The 17,844-nt window shown below is 38.4% G+C and overlaps 1 protein-coding gene across 2 annotated transcripts; it reads right to left on the bottom strand.

Moving 5' to 3' along the window:
• Positions 1-6,734: 6,734 nt before the first annotated feature.
• Positions 6,735-17,798, bottom strand: hic1 (hypermethylated in cancer 1). Of its 2 annotated transcripts, none has more exons than XM_056756613.1 (2): positions 17,641-17,798; positions 6,735-11,334 (listed from the first exon to the last, which is right to left on the bottom strand). In XM_056756613.1, the coding sequence occupies exon 2, from the start codon at positions 11,315-11,317 to the stop codon at positions 9,140-9,142; it is 2,178 nt and encodes a 725-aa protein (XP_056612591.1). In that variant the 5' UTR covers positions 11,318-11,334; positions 17,641-17,798; the 3' UTR covers positions 6,735-9,139. The 2 variants fall into 2 exon arrangements, with proteins under 2 accessions (XP_056612591.1, XP_056612590.1); XM_056756612.1 differs by lacking the exon at positions 17,641-17,798 and adding an exon at positions 16,083-16,488.
• Between the last annotated feature and the right edge of the window lie 46 nt (positions 17,799-17,844).

Here is a 17,844-nt window from a genome sequence, read left to right as displayed (position 1 = left end):
CTGTAATTATAAAAAGCGACATTTAAACATTTTTTTCTTTTTAATATGAAGTGTAATATAAATTCTGAAATCGTCTGTCCAATAACACAAATTCAATACAATTATACAGTAAATGTATTTATTGTAAGCGTGAAGTAACAAACCTAAAACACATATTAAAATAGTGTATAAGTAGTGTGTGACAGAAAAATAAATGTATAAAATAATGCATGGTAGTGGAACTGTAAATCCTAAATTTGTCTTTATGTATATATGCAATCATGATTTACGTTACTCGTAATGATGTGAAGAAAATCTATTTTATTAATCTTAAACCAACAATGTCCAATTAACATTTAGTTCATAGTACTTAAAATCTTTGTACAAAATGTGATCGGCAGCCATCATGATTTTCATTAATTATACTCCGTGTCATAATGGAAACAAGTTTAATTCATCAATCGAATATCATCAGATCAGTGTCAAAAATATTTTTGGTGAAGGCATGATTTTGAGGTATGTTAGCTTAAGATTTTTACTAAATACTTATTACAAATATGGTTTCACTACTGCATTCAATCAAGATTGTGTTGGTACAACTTAATCCGTTCAGTTTGTGCAAAAACAAAAAAGTTTAAACAAGTGACACAAATTTCTAGTGAAGTCAACTAATTCAGGTTTACTGTGGGGAATGACTTTAGGAAATCATGCCCATCCCTTACATTTCGTGGTACATGAGAGTTATCAAAACTACGGCGTAAAATCAAAAACACATCTGCATTTAATGTAAATGTAAGTGTCAACATTTTGCCGGTTACATGAATGATATCAGTGTGTTTCAGAGGTCACTATCATATTGAATTCATCAGAATACAGAATAAAACTCAGGACTCATTTCAATTTGCCTTAACACGTCGAAACCCTTAAAGTTCATAGTCTTGGCTGCAGACATGAAACAGATGGAGTCACGGTCCATAGTTCCGAGGAGCTGTTGGATAGTTACGTTTATTCTGTTGAAACTCCTGGAAGCTCTCTTTCAGTCTGCCCCTACTTGTTATTATAAACTTTTACTGACTTCATTACAGATCTCAAAATTGGACTCCGTTATATTTTTTCCCCAGCATCTCAATAAGCCACACGTGGCAGTGCGCTGGATGTGATTATGTTGCTGATATTTCCAGGAAATATTTTCTCCAGCGATGTCGAAACGTTAATCGGGAGACGCTGGAGTAAGCAAGTGATTGAGAGATCGCTGGTTTCAAGGTATCCTCAGATACGTGATGGGAGAGTATTTGCGTGAACCCCGGCTGACAGTGTCTGAATGATATGAAGAGTGTTTAATGTGGACCTTGTTTAAGTTATGACTTTCATTCAGAATTTTTTCTGAACTCAGTTTAGCTGTTTAGAAACTCAAGTCCAGATGGGAGTATCCGACCCACCTTTATTCTCAGCACAAATGTTTCATCATCAGTACAAAAACAGTCTGTTGACCCAAAAGAATATTAACAGAACTGCAGATAATAATGTGGTTAATTATATTGCCACAATGTTTCAAATTAATAACTCTCCCACAGTAAATACATAAATACAGCTCATACTTTTTAAGTTATTTATTGCCGAGGTGATTAAAATAATAGGTGGAAAAATGTCATTTTCACATTGGCTTTTAAAACAATTAAAAGCCTAATCAAAGTCATTCATCTAGATATTGGAATTAAAAAACACAATATTAATACCCCAGAGTATAAATTTATACAATGAAAAACATATGACATGCAATAAATACATTCATTTCAGTAAAAGCAAACAAAATAGAACTGGACAGAAACAATTGACAACACGCTTTAAATAAACACTGCTCAAATGTGTTTGTACTGCGCCTTTTTTTGCTCACATAAATCTTCCAAGAAAGCACTTGAAAGTGGCATATTAAATTGTGTTATATTTGAAATAGGTTCAGAACAAGAAGTAATGGTGATCGCTGAAATCAAAACAGACATGCTGGTGTGTTGCTTGGCCGCAGGGTAATGGGAACATTCACAGTGCTCTGGGTGGTTGAATGAGTTTGTGCCTTTACCTCTTTTTTCTCTGTTCACGCAGTTTTTTTGTTAAATGCCTACAATTGTTTGGGGCCTTTGGTTGGTGTCTGGTTTATGTACTAGCGGCTTTTCTTTTTGCTTATGTGCCACGACATCACCCCTCTTTTGTTCCTCATCACACTACATACTTAACATTTTTCATACAAGAGTAACATGCGCGTATGTGTGAGCGTGTGTGTGTGAGGACCTTCAAGCCATCTCCGAGATGTTCTGGCCTCTTGTTAGCATCGGTAAGGCTGCCTGTGTTTTAATAATGACTTTTTAAACTCAAAGCGACACTCCAAAAGCAGCAGGGACAGCCTAATTAAATCTGACCTAATCTGGAACAGAGAGCAATGACGGAGCTGTCTGCCAATCAGCTGCGAGCGTGTGTCTGTGTGGTCATGCATGACTACCAGCGGCCGACTTGCTTTTCTGTTGTTTACGTGTTCGGTTAAACCGTACAGAATTTTCAGGCATGTCTTCTCATGGATGAGTTCCACAAATACAAACACAGATCAGTTTCATCAGACTGCGCAGTGCGGCCTTTACTTTTATATGCAGCCTGCTGACTCCGTGTAATCGGCTCATCTGGTCTCGGCTCTGGATGGGGTACGGCTCGGCCAAGCTAAACATGGCGAAGAAGACATTGGTAGCGACCGTATCTTTGTGCCAGCACAAAGACGGCCTGTTCCTGTCACAGTTAGATGAGGTGATAATTTTAGGCCCTGGTAAAACTATCCTGATACTCAGGCCGTTAGCTTTAAAATAGAAATGTGGTCTTGAGACACTATTATGCATCCACTCAATGACACTTTTAAAAGATAATTTAAACATAACATGAAAAAAACTGCTTTGTTTTAGTGCTTTTAAATCGATTACTCGTGTTTAATCGATTCCAAAATAAATATTTGTTTTTATATAATATATGCGTGTGGCATGTATAGATGTACATAAAAGCACACGTGTGAAAATATAAAGAAATATTGACATAAATATATATATATATATATATATACATTTATATTCAAATATAATTTACATTATGTATAAATAGATATTATACATATTTCTTAAGTATATACATGCTTGTTTATATACCCAGAATTATACACACCACACAAGAATATAGTTGCTGTCCTTCCAAAATGTCCAAATTCACACTTTTTTGCAAATGGAAGAAACACTGTACTTTTTAAATGATTAAATACAGTGTTTTCAAAGTTGTCAAGCACTTTTTAAATTATTTTTTATTATATTTTTTTACATAAAGGGTGACTATTAATAATTATTTATGGCAAAAAAATAAAACCACAAAATATGGAGGTTTCAGAACGACAGCAGCGATATATTATATAAACAAACATTAATTTTGCAATACGCTAATATAATAAAATATTTTTACCAGAATATACAGTGTGCTTTTTTCCATTTTGATGTGATGCTTTTTAACTAGCCCAACTAGTAAGCCTTCCATAGTAATTTAGCTGCATCATAAAAAATTCAGGTGAGCAACTTGAATATGTTCATCTTTTTCCCAAAAGAGAACTCTACCAAAATACTTTCTCTACTTGCTGTATTTATTGACATGTGCAAGAAGACACACTGCTGTAAAATCTATTTCACAGGATGACGAACTGACTGAGAAACAAAATGATGTGTCATTAATATCAATCTTGTCTCCCGTGTAGCTTTGGGTCTCACTTACAGATTCACATCTGGTCAACCAAAAGTGACAATTTTGCAGTGTTACTGACATGTACGAAATGAGCATTTCCCTTTTACATCCTCAAGCATCTTTAATCACAAAGATTTAGCTCTTTCTGCAATCTTAGGCATACTTTTTATAAAGCTGGACATAATAGATCCATCATTTGTTTATATAGCTGATCTTGCCCCATGAAGAATATGAACACATGCCTTTATGCTCACTCAGGAACTCGATCGGGGCGTGAAGTAGAAGAAAGTAGTTATTCACGTAAACATTTAGACAACTGTCTTCTACAGCATGAAGAACAGCTGGAAGCCTCTACATGAGAGGTGTGGGCATGTGATGCGGGTCAGGCTTTAGGAGAGGGTGCTGGGGGACACAGAGCATCTAGATGTTCTCAGAGTGATTGTTAAAATGTGATTAGAAAGAAGGTCTTGTGAATGAAGGGAGGAGATTGAGTGGGAAGAGTGAAGGAGTGGCACGGACCATTGAGAAGGCAGGTGTTGTTAAAGTGAATAAAATACGGATTCGAATGAGAATCCACAATAATGCTTGATGTGAAACAGATGAATGTGCCCACCCTTGATATACATTATGCAGAGCATTTCTGGTTTTCCAGTGAAAGTATACTAACCTTTAAACAACACAAATTTGTTAAATAAAACTTGCTTTCTAGTGTATGGGTTGTTTAGTTTGTTTGCTTGTGGTTAATCCAATGAAATGTTGGCAATTGGGTTTTTAATGGTTGAAGTATGTTTAAACAAGACAAAAAAATGATTTGCCATTTTTTAAACCTGTTGGGACTTAGATATGATCAGGAATAGATTCTTGAAGTGTAACACAATTTCTTCTCTCTCCCCCAGCTGAGCTCAGACAACACAAGCCAGATGGATGGACAGGTGCATTGTGGGCCATGCCGCTGACATTGATGGAAGATTCCACATGGCCCCAGATGACTCAGTGCAGACTGTTTTAAATGAGTCAAGATCAACAATTTATATCAAATCTAGATGGGGGTAAGAATTGTGAAACGCATACAGAAACTGTAAGTCGATCACGCCTGCTGTATGAAGGAAGAGAGGCCGGTTTATCGACAATTCAGTTCTAAGAAGCTCTAGGCTTTTGATCCTGCAAAGATTATCTCTGCAGTTTCATAAGACGTGCACAAAATCAACACTTCAAATATATGCCACTAACTTCCCCATCTGACTGTTATCAGACCTGAGGTTCAGCCTCAATAGTAGCTCTTTATTCTGAATGATGTAGCGAGGCGCTTTCAATTTTCCTGTTTAAATGTTCTGTGAGCACTTACTGGAGTAAATTTGTTCCCTATAAAGTTTATGACCAGCTCTGGTTAAGTTTTGGTTTTCTGCTCAGAATGAGAGGGTTTCCTGAGACCGAGAGGAATATTTCCCTTGGACACATTTATGAAGCATGGTCAGTATAGTGTTCCACATTTTTTAAACTACGTCTCAAGTTTTGTTTCTCTTTGCTCGGCCTGTGATGAGGATAAGCGGGGTGACCAGTGGGTTAAAGACTCTGTCAAATACCACCTCACTTTAAAGAATGGAGGGAAAGATTGCTAAGTAGCTTAATGGAGGAGTACATGCGCAGCACTCTACAGTATATCTAAATGGGATGGAGGTTTGGTGTCTTTTCCATAGAAATACAATAGCTTCAGTCCACTCAACTAATTGTTTTGCTCTCTTTTTATCTTGCTTTTGGCATCTTCCATCATAGATTACATCTCATAGATAACATCTTGCTTTCTGCTACTGCAGGCAAACTTTTAAAATAAAAGGGATAGTTTACCTTCAAAATGAAAATTATTTACATGCCCTCATGTCATTTTAGACCTGAACGGCTTTCTTCTGCAGAAGACAAAAGTAGATAATTTGAAGAATGTAACAGAAAACCATTGGTCCCCATTTAATTGCATTGATTTTGTGTCCATACAATAGAAGTCAAAAGGGAACAACAGTTTTTGGTTACCACTATTGTTCAATATCTTATTTTGTGTTTTGCAGAAGAAAAAATCATACAGTTTTTTAAATTACAACAGGCTGAGTAAATGATGACAGAATTTTTATTTTGAAGCTGAACTATTCTCCTTTAAGAGATGCACTTTCACATCTTCTATTTACTTTATTCATCCACAATCAAAGACATTACTCACACCCCTCCCAACCTTACCTCCTCAGAACAGTGTGAATTGCATAGGGACTATGAAATTTCTTGCTCACTTAATGCTTTTTTTCTAGTTTTGTCTGTCAAAGGAAATAGAAAGATAGATTTCGATGAGAGTAAGATATGAATGGTGAGGAAAGTGGAGGGGTGTGATATTTTTTTCCCACCACCAAAATTCACTTCAAACGGGCTGTCGCATCTCTTCAGTGCGTATTAATATGTATGTGGTCAAAGTTTTAACTGTTATGATAGCTGTAATATTGTTCTCTCCCTCGAGTCAGAAGATTTGTATTTCGTTTATGTTCTGGGGTTCATTTGGATACAAACAAACCGCTGTGCCCAGACTGTTTTCATGTGTTTTGCAAAATTAAGTTGAGAGGAATTTCTGGATCTCCGCTATCCACTTAAGAGTGTTGGGAAATTTCAGCATCTGTCTCGCCCCAAACAAGCTGGTTTAATGCGCGTGGTTTAAAAAGTACATGTATACAAAACCTCACTGGGAGTCTAATCCTGCCTCTCAGCAAAGAGGTCAGATAAAGTTTCTGCTGGCCCGCCCAGAACAAATGGGTCAATCAACTTCAGAAAATATGCTTCCTCCTTACCCACTCAGCCAAGTGTTTATCATTGTAGCGAATTATTGATAAACATACAACATTTCTTATACAGCATAACATTAACAGTAAACTAACTTGCTATCTGGCATTTCTCTTGGTGCATGTGTGAGTTTTAAACTGTGCTGCTTAAAGTACCTTCAAGTATACAGAGAAAAATCTTGTAGAAATCATGAAAATCATTTTAATTTATCAATTTGCCTTTTATGGTAATTAAATTACCATTGAATTACATAACAGTATTTTTGGTAATGTAAAAATAGACAGACAGTTGCATAGGCTATTCAGAAACAAACCAACAAACAGGTAAGTTTAAAAAAAATCATTTCAGAAAACAATATAACATTTTTAGCATTTTTAAACAACCACAGGTTTAAATTCATTACAATCCCTCCCTAAAGAGTGTGCTTAAGTTTTGCTGTAGGCTATACATTTCTTTTGTATGAGAAAGAGAGTATTTTGTGTGCCAAACTATTGCCAAAGCTTTGTGCCCACTGACATAGGGGCTCAGTCCTGAGTTAAGCACCAATTTGACCTTGTTGACTTTTGTTTAATAGTTAAATAGATTAAAAAAGAAAAACTTTGATTAGTGACATGCTACAAAGCCTCAGTAATGTGTTCCAAACACCCATCACAATGTGTTCAATTTTGACCAAGCTCTAAAGCTTTCAAATGTGTCTTTCACAGTGCATTCATGGTTTAATCTTCACATTCACCCACTGAGGTTGTAATTGTACAAATCGTACAACCAGAAAATTAAGTCTGAGAGAAAAGACCATCAACATGGTTTTTGGAACACTGCTATAAAATGTGTTTTATCACATCATATGCATTTACATCTGCAGTAAAACGTGATTTATTTAGAGGCAAAATTCATTTTAATACTACAAAAAGGAAACAAGCGTGGCTGTGACCCTAACACCTAACAGGCTGCTGTGCGTTCTGTTGCTTGATAGCATTGACAGATTGATGATTGTTTAGATTTGCAGATTATTTTACTTTATGGCATATTTAGTGCAGTATCTGAGGGATTAGGGTGTATGTTCAGGCAGCGTCAGATCACAAGGCCTTGTCAGCTGGCATAAAATCTCACATCAGTGGGACAGACGAGCGCGAAAAGCCTTCGAAAATGTGAAATTTCACAGGGCTTAGCCTGATGGACCAGCTGCTGCTAGTAGTGCTCACAGTATCAGAGAAAGAGAGGGCAAGATCTGCTCCTCATGTTCAGATGGTTGTCACATTAGCGGATTTACGTGTGCGCGTGTGGGGCCCTGCCGGGTTAAAACCGTCACATTAGCCTGAAATTAACTGCACCATAATAGGGGTGAGGAGACCCTTGCGCACAATTGACAGAGAAAGCTCTTAAAGGTGTGGCTAAATCCATCATTTGCAAATGCGTGACAGTTTGTTCACACTGAATATACACTGAATTTGTAGCAAAAGTGGTGTCACTGTTATAGTTAAACATTTATCTAAAAGCGTTGCGTAGACGCTGTGGTTCATTGAAAACATTTGGGTTCTATTGTTCCGTTGTAAATATTACTCCATTTTCAAAGCAACACCCTTGTTTGGTCTGTCACACCAGATGGAGCGAAACACGTGGATACATTATATCATGATCGGAATATGCTCAAATATATTCCAGTTGTGAGATCACAGGGCAGCACTTGCTACTTTTTCAATGACAAGTTAAAGGCACTTTTGGGTCTGTGAAGTAAAAGAGAGTTGGAGGAAAGAAAAGGAAACATAAAAGCACTAAAAAGCAAGACCATACACCAGAAGGTCCAAAAAATGAAATGACACTCTCTGTAGACTCTGTGTTGAAGGGGATAACTACATCAATGCAGAGAAAAGCTTAGAGCACTTTACCTAAATCCTGGAACAAACACTCTCTTCTGAAAGTTGCTCCCTTTTAGTATGGAAAAACTGGGCCATTCACAAAGTTGGAAAATCAGATACAGGTGATCCAGTACTCCAAAAATAGTCTATAAAAAGTCCTCCAATTACTATGAAAATCCCCAAGATTTGGCTTTGTTTTGTTTTGATTTGGCAGACATCCTTCTGCGATCTGGACAGTAGCCCTGAATATTGTTCATATGTGCTTTGTCATTTTATATACACCACTTAGTAAATACTTAGTACACAAGTTTAGGGTACTACGATTGCAACACTCTTCTGTAACATTTTCTCTTTGGCTTTTCCAACATTCAAAACGAAAAAAAAACGAAAAATAAATAAAAACAATCTCTTTTTGGTTTTCAATTGGTTTTTTGGCTCGGTGATTGAACAAAAAAGAAGTTGCTTTTATATAAATACTGCATCGGCTGAGTGTCCGCCGTCAGAAAAGATTATAAATAAAGCAGTCTTCTCCTTTCAGAAAGAAGAAATGCATTTACTGCGGAATCTGCAAAAGGCACGTTTAGAAGTCAGACACAGTTTGTGTGCATTTTATGGCCAACACTTTCCGGCCTCCGATCTGAGGTGCAGGTTCAAATGAAGATGAGGTGTGAGTTGAATACTGTGAATGGTATACAGTGATGTCTCTTTGGAAGATTTATTTAGTGGTTCTCCCTCTAGCTGGGAGAGTAGCGATCGATCGTGCGGGTCTCTGCTGGGAGCTGCTGGTGTGGGGGTGGAAGTGACTGATTCAGTATGTCCATCTTGCTGTGGGTGAGGCCGAGGTGTTCAGCCGCCAGCTTTGACAGTGGGTAGAGGCTCTCAATGACTTTGGCGTCAGCCAGCAGATGCTGAGAGGCTATAAGAAGATCTGAGGGTTTCTCCTGCTTCAGACCCAAATGCTCAGCCGTGTACTTGCTCAAGGGATAAATGCCTTCGGAGAAGTCTATCTTCAACTTGCCATCAGGGGTGAGTCCTCCGCCGGCCCCTCCGCTGCTGTGCATCTTCATGTGACTGATGAGATTACGCTGCTGAGCAAACTTGCCTCCACACACCTGGCATTCATAAGGCTTCTCTCCGGAGTGGATGCGCATGTGCTCTGTAAGGCGGTATTGCCGTGTGAAGCGCATACCGCAGGCATCACACGCAAAGGGTTTCAGGCCCAAGTGGCTCCGCATGTGGCGCGTCATGGTACCACGCTGGGTGAACTTCTTGCCGCAGATGCTACAAGGGTACGGGCGTGTCAGCCAGTGGGTCTTCTCGTGTTGTCGCAGTGTGGCGGGATCTTTATAGGACTTGTCACAGGATGAACAGCGATATGGTCGTATGATCTCCCCAAGGCCAATAGGATGATGGTTTTGCACTGCTTTGCTGTCAAGGAATGGGCTGTGCAGACCACTTGAGCTGTTTGAGCTTGTAGGTCCATGGGAATTGGCAGGTTTGCCACTGCTGTTGTCCAGCTCACCTCCATTGTTAAGCTCTTCCTCTGTATGAGTCTCAACGTGAGCATTGAGCTGCTCCGAGCTGGGGAAGCCTTTGTCACAGGGGATGCACACGTATAGGTTATCTCCGAAACTCTCTGGCTCATATGGCATGTGATATCTTCCACCGGCACCAGTAGGAGACGAACGCCCTTCACTGCTTCCCGTCTCCTCACTGCCCGTGCCATTCTCATCTTCTCCATCGTCACAAGTAACTGTTCCTCTGTCAAAGCCCCTCTCACTCATGTTCATCTTTTCCTCACTGTTTTTATGGTGATTCATGTGATGTCTGTCTTTATCCTGCCCATTCATTCCTCCACTGTCCTCCTCATCATCTTCCTCATCTTCATCCTCTGGATTAGAGGGTTCGTTCTTAACCCAGCGGTAGATGCTTGACCGTTCTCTACTTTGTTCTCTGGAATCGTCCATGGGCTCAGGGCTGGGAGGGCAGGGGTAAGGCTCCTGGTCCTGAGAACGGTGCAGGTGAGGAAGATGTTGTGCAAGGGGATGGTTGGACAGAGGAAAGGGATGTGGGTTTAAAGGCACATTGTGGTGAGCTGTCTCCATTTTACGGGAGCCATCATTGGGGCTGAGCAAGGGGCTGGTGCTTTGGTCCAACTCGCCTTCAGGCTCTTCATCTGGGTGGAGGGAGGAGATCAAGTGTGGGTGGCTGGAAGGAAGCTGAGATTGGGAACTGGGACTTTTTTTGGACAGGTCAAGGCAGTAGAGGGATGAGCAGTTACCGTCAGTGGGGGGTAAGTGCAGACCTGACCGCGGTGACAAGGATGCTTTTGTTGGGGGGTAAGGTGGAGGCCCCTGTGCTAGAGCTGGGGCATAAAGCTCTCCTCCATGACGGGGCAGCGGAAGGGTAGGCAAGACGTCAAATGGTGTCGGTTGAATAACAGGAGTAGAGACTCGAAATCGTCCTCCCCCCATCCCACTGGAACCTAATTTATATGGTAAGAACCCAGGGTTAGGGCGTAAATGGTATTTCCCATTCCTCTTTAGTTTCTTTTTGCATAGAGCCACAAGATCTAGCAGTTGCAGGTAACTTGCAGCAGCCAGCACTGCCCCTATATTAGGCTCAGTTGGGGAGGTGGGGTCACCTTCGCTTAACCGACCCGTGTAGATATAGTCAAGAATGACCCGAAAGACACCTGGACTGACCATCTCATGGTCCAGATTAATGAGGTTATCGTGAATAACAAGAGACTTAAGGTAGAGGCTACTGGCTGCCAGAATGTTCTTGTGAGCCCGGAACAGTGCATTCTGCACCACGATGATGACATCACACAAAAAGCCCTTGGTGCGTTGTGTGTTCAGTTGCAAAAGGAGGTGCCTAGCATGACTTGGGACTTCCATGGCATCCAGCATTGACTTCAGACCGCCACCTGAAACAGAAGAGAAATCAAACCGTTAAAGGAAAAGCTTAAAATCCAAGATCTGTAAAATACTATATATCTGAACTTTACAGAGTGATATTTACCCAGTTTCAAGGGAACACACATTCTAAAAAATATATAATTTGAATGCTTGAAAGTAGCTTTGAATCAAAACGTCTGCCAAGAGGCTGTGCCAATTGTAATCTGTTTTTAATTACTGAGTTTTGAAATGTATAAAACACACATTATTTATGAATAGGGCACCGCTGGCAGTGATAGATTGTCTTGTAAAACTTGACTGAAGATAAAAAAAGCACTTAAGCTCATGTGCAATTTCTTCAGCCAATATATACATCTGTTGTTACTCTTTGATATCTTGTAGACTTTCAGGTAGGCTATTCAGGACGATTTCCAAACAATTCAGCTTTTCCTTAGTACAAGCAGCATCAGTATGACTCCATAAAACTGAGCTATAGTTGAACGAGTGAGAGCGCTGTGGTTTTGCCATTATCAAGATACAAACCCACATGTTTAAAGCCTACAGTAAAGTGCCGTTAACAAAAAAGAAAGAAAAAGACATAGGAAAAATGCCAGTATAAACATGTTTTTATATTGCTGTCTTCCTGATAAAGAATTCCAGAGGTGGTGTGTGGAGTTTTAAACAAAGTCAGACCGAACGTTTTGTGAGTGTGATGAACAGCAGACATAAACTAGAGGGGACGAAAAAGGCAGCAAAATCACGAAAGGACACGCTGCTGTGCTGTAGCTACTTAATAGAAGTGTGACTAACAAATAAAATAATTTCAAAAAGATCACAAATCTTAAAAAGATTTAAACAACGGTGCTTAGTTTTTTTCCCAAAGTAAACATATACTGTAAACTTTACACATTTTTTGAATATAGTGTTTAAACCCTGTTCCATGAGGACAGTCTGTATATGAGATTAAATTAATTAGGGTCCCTATGGGATTATATATTTTTTGATGTGAAACCAGAAGCTAAATAAATGCAGGCAGTCATCCCAACATTAGTTCTTCCTCTCCTAGTTTATTTTATTGTATAAAATAATCTTCTTAAATGAATAATGTCCTTTGTAGTCGTAAAGTAGGCCTAAGGTATATTAGCCTTTAAACTAGCATCCTAATACTACCCTAACACTTTGCGTTATGGCATCCATAAAAAAAACTTTTAAACATTTTAAACGTAATGACGTGATTTATTCTGGTTGTTCGTATTAAAATTTCAATCAAAAGATAAATGTGATGCCTATAAAATCGCTGATTTGTTTCCTACCAAGCCTGTAGTAGGCTATGTCTGTGCATCTGTCTGATGTAAAGATGGAGCTGAACTCTGTACAGGCGCGTGTCAGTGTGGGCACTCCACTAAAACTACACACAGTGTGTTAGACAGAGAAACCATACATGGAGATAAACAGAAGCAGAACATTTGCAAATTTGTATTGTATTTTTTGTATTAAAAATAAACGTTTCCTTTTAGTGGAAATAATGCCGTAAGCTACACGACATTTCTGGTGCAGAGCACCTGTACATTCCCTCATTATTTCAGCCTTCAATGCACGAGTTCTGTCTCGTGATTTTCATAATTTACAAATGTGTTCCGTTTTATTTCCGAGCGCGTCATTTATTGTTTTTCAAATGATTATATAATTGCGTAATTATACAAACAGGATACATCTTCACACAGTTCCCGCATGCACTGGCTAAAACCACAGAAACGATGAAAAAGATGACATAATATTAATTGCCCGTCGCAGTCAAAGTTACCTTAACAATGGAGCCACTCAAGCAAACAAATAGCACCCGCAACATTTCTTCACAGCCCGTCTCTCTCGTCAGCGTCTTTAAAAGTACTTCTTAATAAAAAAACGTGCTGAAGTTGTGAACGTTTTATCCCCTCCCCCTGCTGCCCACGGACACGTCAGACAGGTGTATTTTAAGGTTTAGAACAATTTTTGGTTCATGTCCTTTCCATTAGCTGTGAGAGTTTGAGAGAGCAGCATTATGTATAAGCGCATGATTTATAGCGTTTCGCGCGCACTGTCCTAAATTTGCTGCTTTGCTGTGAATATAGAAGGAACATATAAAACACACAAAAATTACAAAATGAACAAAATAGAAAGGAAGTTAATGTGCAGGAAAGAAAGAAAGAAAGAAGAAGAAAGAAAGAAAGAAAGAAAGAAAGAAAGAAAGAAAGAAAGAAAGAAAGAAAGAAAGAAAGAAAGAAAGAAGAAAAGAAAGAAATACTTTTTTGACAATATTGTTATTTTACAAGTGACCTCACAAAATGCATCAGTTGTTATTCAGTCAGAAAAGACATCAGGTTCAAAGGGAACTGGTGACAGCAGTAAATCGTGTTTTAAAACGATTGTTTGAACTTTACGCATAAACACTTGCATCCTCTCAAACCCTTCACCGTGCGGATACAGATTATGCGTCTTTAAAAATCACTTTATTTTCAAATCAGAACATTTCAATCAGAAAATGATACACAATTTGAGGCTGAAAGCATTTCCATATTTTAATTGAGTCTTTTAAATAATGTACGGGTTATCAACCGAAATCACTTACTTAAAAAGTCGTATTCGTGCCCACAATATAGTTTGTTCGTCTAATAAACAGAGTTAATAGCCAGAACTAATAATTAGAATAAAAAGATATTGCTTATAAAATGCCACTTATTTTGAATGCAGTAAATGGTCGCCCTGCGACAGAGTCCTTGGTTGTTTGCTATATTTGGTATGGTGCAGGGACTGGATTAAAGACAGTGCATGGGTCATATTTTAGGTGGTTTGGTATTCATTAGCCCTGTGTTTTGTCTGTGTTGTCATTTTGCTGGTTTTGGGGTGAGGCAGGGGTCTGCTCGTGTTCTTAAGACTTCCTCTCTCTCTCTCTCTCTCTCTCTCTCTCTCTCTCCCCCGCCCTGGGTCTGTCATCTTTTTTATCACAAAAACGTCCTCCTTCTGAGATTTATCCCCTACAGTGAATCTAATGTACCTTTAAGAAATAAACACTCAATCAGTTAGTAAAGCGAATTTTCTTAAAATATGTAAACTGACATATAAGTGCATATCACATACGAGAGACCATTTTCAGAATTAATAGCTAACATTTTAACATTTGACTATAATGATATATATAGAATAAATATATAATGCAAAATGAAATGTATAATTAAGTTAGGCCTATATCATAAATAACATTGCATATTCATTCAACAAATGTGTAGGATATCAAAAGATAAAACGGTATTGTTTATATAATTTAATTGATGTCAGTTTTAAGTGTTTTGAAAGACATAAAAGTGTTAGTATTTAGTTTTAGTATTAACTAAGACGTGATAGTTTAGTAAAGGGGCGTTTAAAACACCGCGCAAATGTTCTTGGCAGCAAATAACGTCTGATAGCTCTATTATCCTGTTTAAGAGGCATTGAGTTGTTTAAAATCAAACCTGAGGTCTGTTGCCCATGTTTATATATACTTTGAACGCAAACGCTTGGAAAGCTGCATCATGCGCTTAACCTTCTTCTCATACAGATCATTTTCTCTGGAACCATACGCAGCGCTTCTCCCTCTCTCGCGCTCTATCAGCACACAGAGAGCTCTGAATCTTCATTCATAAATACTGTACCACTGGGAGGATATCTCACTATCCCTTATATGTGGCCTCAAATGTCAAGGACGAGATGAAAATATTCCACATCATATGTACAATCTCAGATAACTGATTTCGTAGATTTAGGCTATCTTCCTACGCTAAGTATCTTTAAAGTAAGTAATTATTTAGCGTGCAAAGTAGATCAACACAGAAAAAAAATACTTGGATTCTAAGTACCACCTTACGAAGGTTTAGTAAGACATTAAGGTGTAAAAGTTATTGAGAACGTCCTTTCAGGTCTATTATAAATCAACGACAAAAAGAGAAGATGCTCTTTTAAACGTGTATATTGAATGATTTATCCCAGTCAATTACAGCTACTTTAGTTTCTATTAACAAATTTCATTATTGAGAGCTGATCTGTCAGACAGCCTTGTCCGTCTCATAAACATGGCCGGAAATGTTGTTTAGACTAAACAGCGAATGTCATTTAAAATACTTTTGTAGTTGAATAACAGATCTGACTGTAATGCATGCATCGTCAAGGTGCTAAGGCATTCAACTTTTTATTCAAATCAAATTATTCTCTTACTTTAATATCAAACTTGCATGTGAAACATTATGAATTCTCAATGAAGGATGGAGTGAAAGTCCGATCACTAATGAAGAAAACACAGAGAATCCACCGCAATAAAACATTGAATATAACTGTAGCCTATGTTAAAGACGATACCTTTATGGTGGCATAACCTTTTGGACTAATACTGCTAAATACAAACTTGTTTGTAACTATGTATAATGAATTTCCCTTTCGTATTCTTACATCAATGGCTATGTGAAAGATAACGTTTCACAATCGCTGAGTAAACTTAAAAACTCTGGAAATGTATTTTCATGTAAAAAAAAATTATAATGTCAACGCGGAAGACAATACAGAACTCAAAACCCAAAAGACAAACAACTGCGTTTTATTCTTAAAGTTTTACAATGTTCAGATAATTGCTCTCGAATTTGAAGTCACACACAATAGAATAAATATACTTGTGGCTGTTCTTTACGGTTTAAGACTATTAATAACTCTAAGAATCAATCGTTCATAAAGTTAAAATGTAAGTTCGAATGTAAAGAGCAACAAACGTTACCTGGATGCCCGATCTCTGCTGCCATCCGATCTAAGTCTCCCTTAATGATCATCTCAATAGTCTTTTGGAGTCATTTCTGACGTTTCAACTTTGAACTGCCAGCCTCCCAAAAACCATGCCAGTTTTCCGAGCACGACTGCCAACTCTTTTTTATTATTAATTGCAATGAATTTCTTCTTGTTCACCCTCCCTCCACTTCTCTCCCTCCTCCCTCTTACTCTCTCTCTCTCTTTCTTCTATCTCTCTCGTTCGTTCGCTCGCTCACTCCTCCTTTAAAATACGTGCTTACTCCTGCAACAGTTTTCCTCGATTGTTTTTGTGTTTGTAATTTCCTTGACTATTTGTGCGTCGATGCAATAACGCGACTGGAGATGATAACGGGGCTTCTGGGCTGCCTGAGTGTTTTAGCGCCGCGTGTGATGTCAGTCTATAATAAAACTAAAAGGTAAAATCGAGGGCAGGAACTTAGCGTGACCCCAACTTGAACTTCACAACACATCGAGGCTTCGTCTTAAAGGGACAGGCGTTTTATCGTATATCGCAACGTCACTTTCGTCAAAGAGTAGAATTGTGACTGTGAACATGCTGAATGTGTGTGACTAATGTGTCCTTGATGAACTCAAGTGTCGTATAAAGTTAAAAATAATGTTATTCAAGATAAGTATATCGAGTCTGTAAATGTGTGAAAAAAAGTGTGATGCACAAATTATGATGAACTTTTAGATGAAAAAAAAATCAGTAGTTTGTGTTTAGCAATTACAAATTAAACGGATTTCTTTGATCTTATTTTATGCAGTTAGTTGACGGAAACAGTTAATCATCTGTAATCGTTTTTTGTTGTTTAACGTAAGGTTTGATTCATGGTTTAAACTAAAACGCCTTTTTAGTTATTCAGTTTGTTTTAATGGGTGCGTTTGATGCATCGTCTTTTACGACACAGTCCATAACAAGTCTTTACACACACACACTTTGACGCAGAGTACACAGACGTTTATTAGGTCTCTGTTATTAGTCAGAACAGCCTAATTTTTTGCATGTTGCACAGACTCTGTCCCCCAACAAGTTCACAAAAGAAAATGTAGTGCACTTGGAAATGTTTTGCCTTTCATACTTTATGAATTTACCTATTTATTTTAAAACAATATTCTTTCAATAAAAGTAAAACCCCATATTTTAAATCCTCTGGCCTGGTGATGCATTCCCATTGTAGATGCGGTTCACTGTCTAATAATTATTATTATTATTTCCAACCCCCTTTAAAAGTAAGTAGGCTAAACAGGCCTACAAAATGTGTTCTAACATTTGTAATATTCGAGAGTAAAAACTTTGAGAGATTTTGTTTAGATTAAGACACTTGCCACGCTGTATTAAAATACATATCTAATTAAAAAGTATAAGTTGCCATGCTGTCCAGACATGCCTAAAGCACGAGCGCCAGTTATCATAATGCAGAAGATAAGTGTGCTGGCACGCGCTCAATGAGCGCACCTGAACCACAGGTACCCGCACGATTGAGCGCAACGCGTGCATTAACACACAACGCTGCCTTTTAACTCACCTCAGATTCATGTCTGATGCTCCTGCCGCTCTTGAGTTTCCCTTTACGGGGTTTCCCTTGTCCAAAGATCCCAAAAGTCAAAATTCCTCTCTAGCGCAAACTTTTCCCGCAGTTACCAGCTTCTTCCGTGTTTTCCCTTGTCGTTTAACCTTCTCACTTCTCTCTCCCTCTCTCTCCGTGTCAGAATGGATCAGACACTTCAGA

This window comes from Triplophysa dalaica, chromosome 9 (assembly GCF_015846415.1).
Source record: "Triplophysa dalaica isolate WHDGS20190420 chromosome 9, ASM1584641v1, whole genome shotgun sequence".
NCBI classification, from domain to species: Eukaryota; Metazoa; Chordata; class Actinopteri; order Cypriniformes; family Nemacheilidae; genus Triplophysa; species Triplophysa dalaica.
Note: the sequence above shows the minus strand (reverse complement) of the source record. Positions and strands in the feature narration are given on the sequence as shown.

Coding starts and splice junctions, on each gene's coding strand:
- hic1 (XM_056756612.1), bottom strand. CDS start 16,134: ATGATCATTAAGGGAGACTTAGATCGGATGGCAGCAGAGATCGGGCAT. Junction 11,335..16,082: donor AGCAGAGATCGGGCATCCAG/GTAACGTTTGTT, acceptor CTTCTGTTTCAG/GTGGCGGTCTGAAGTCAATG.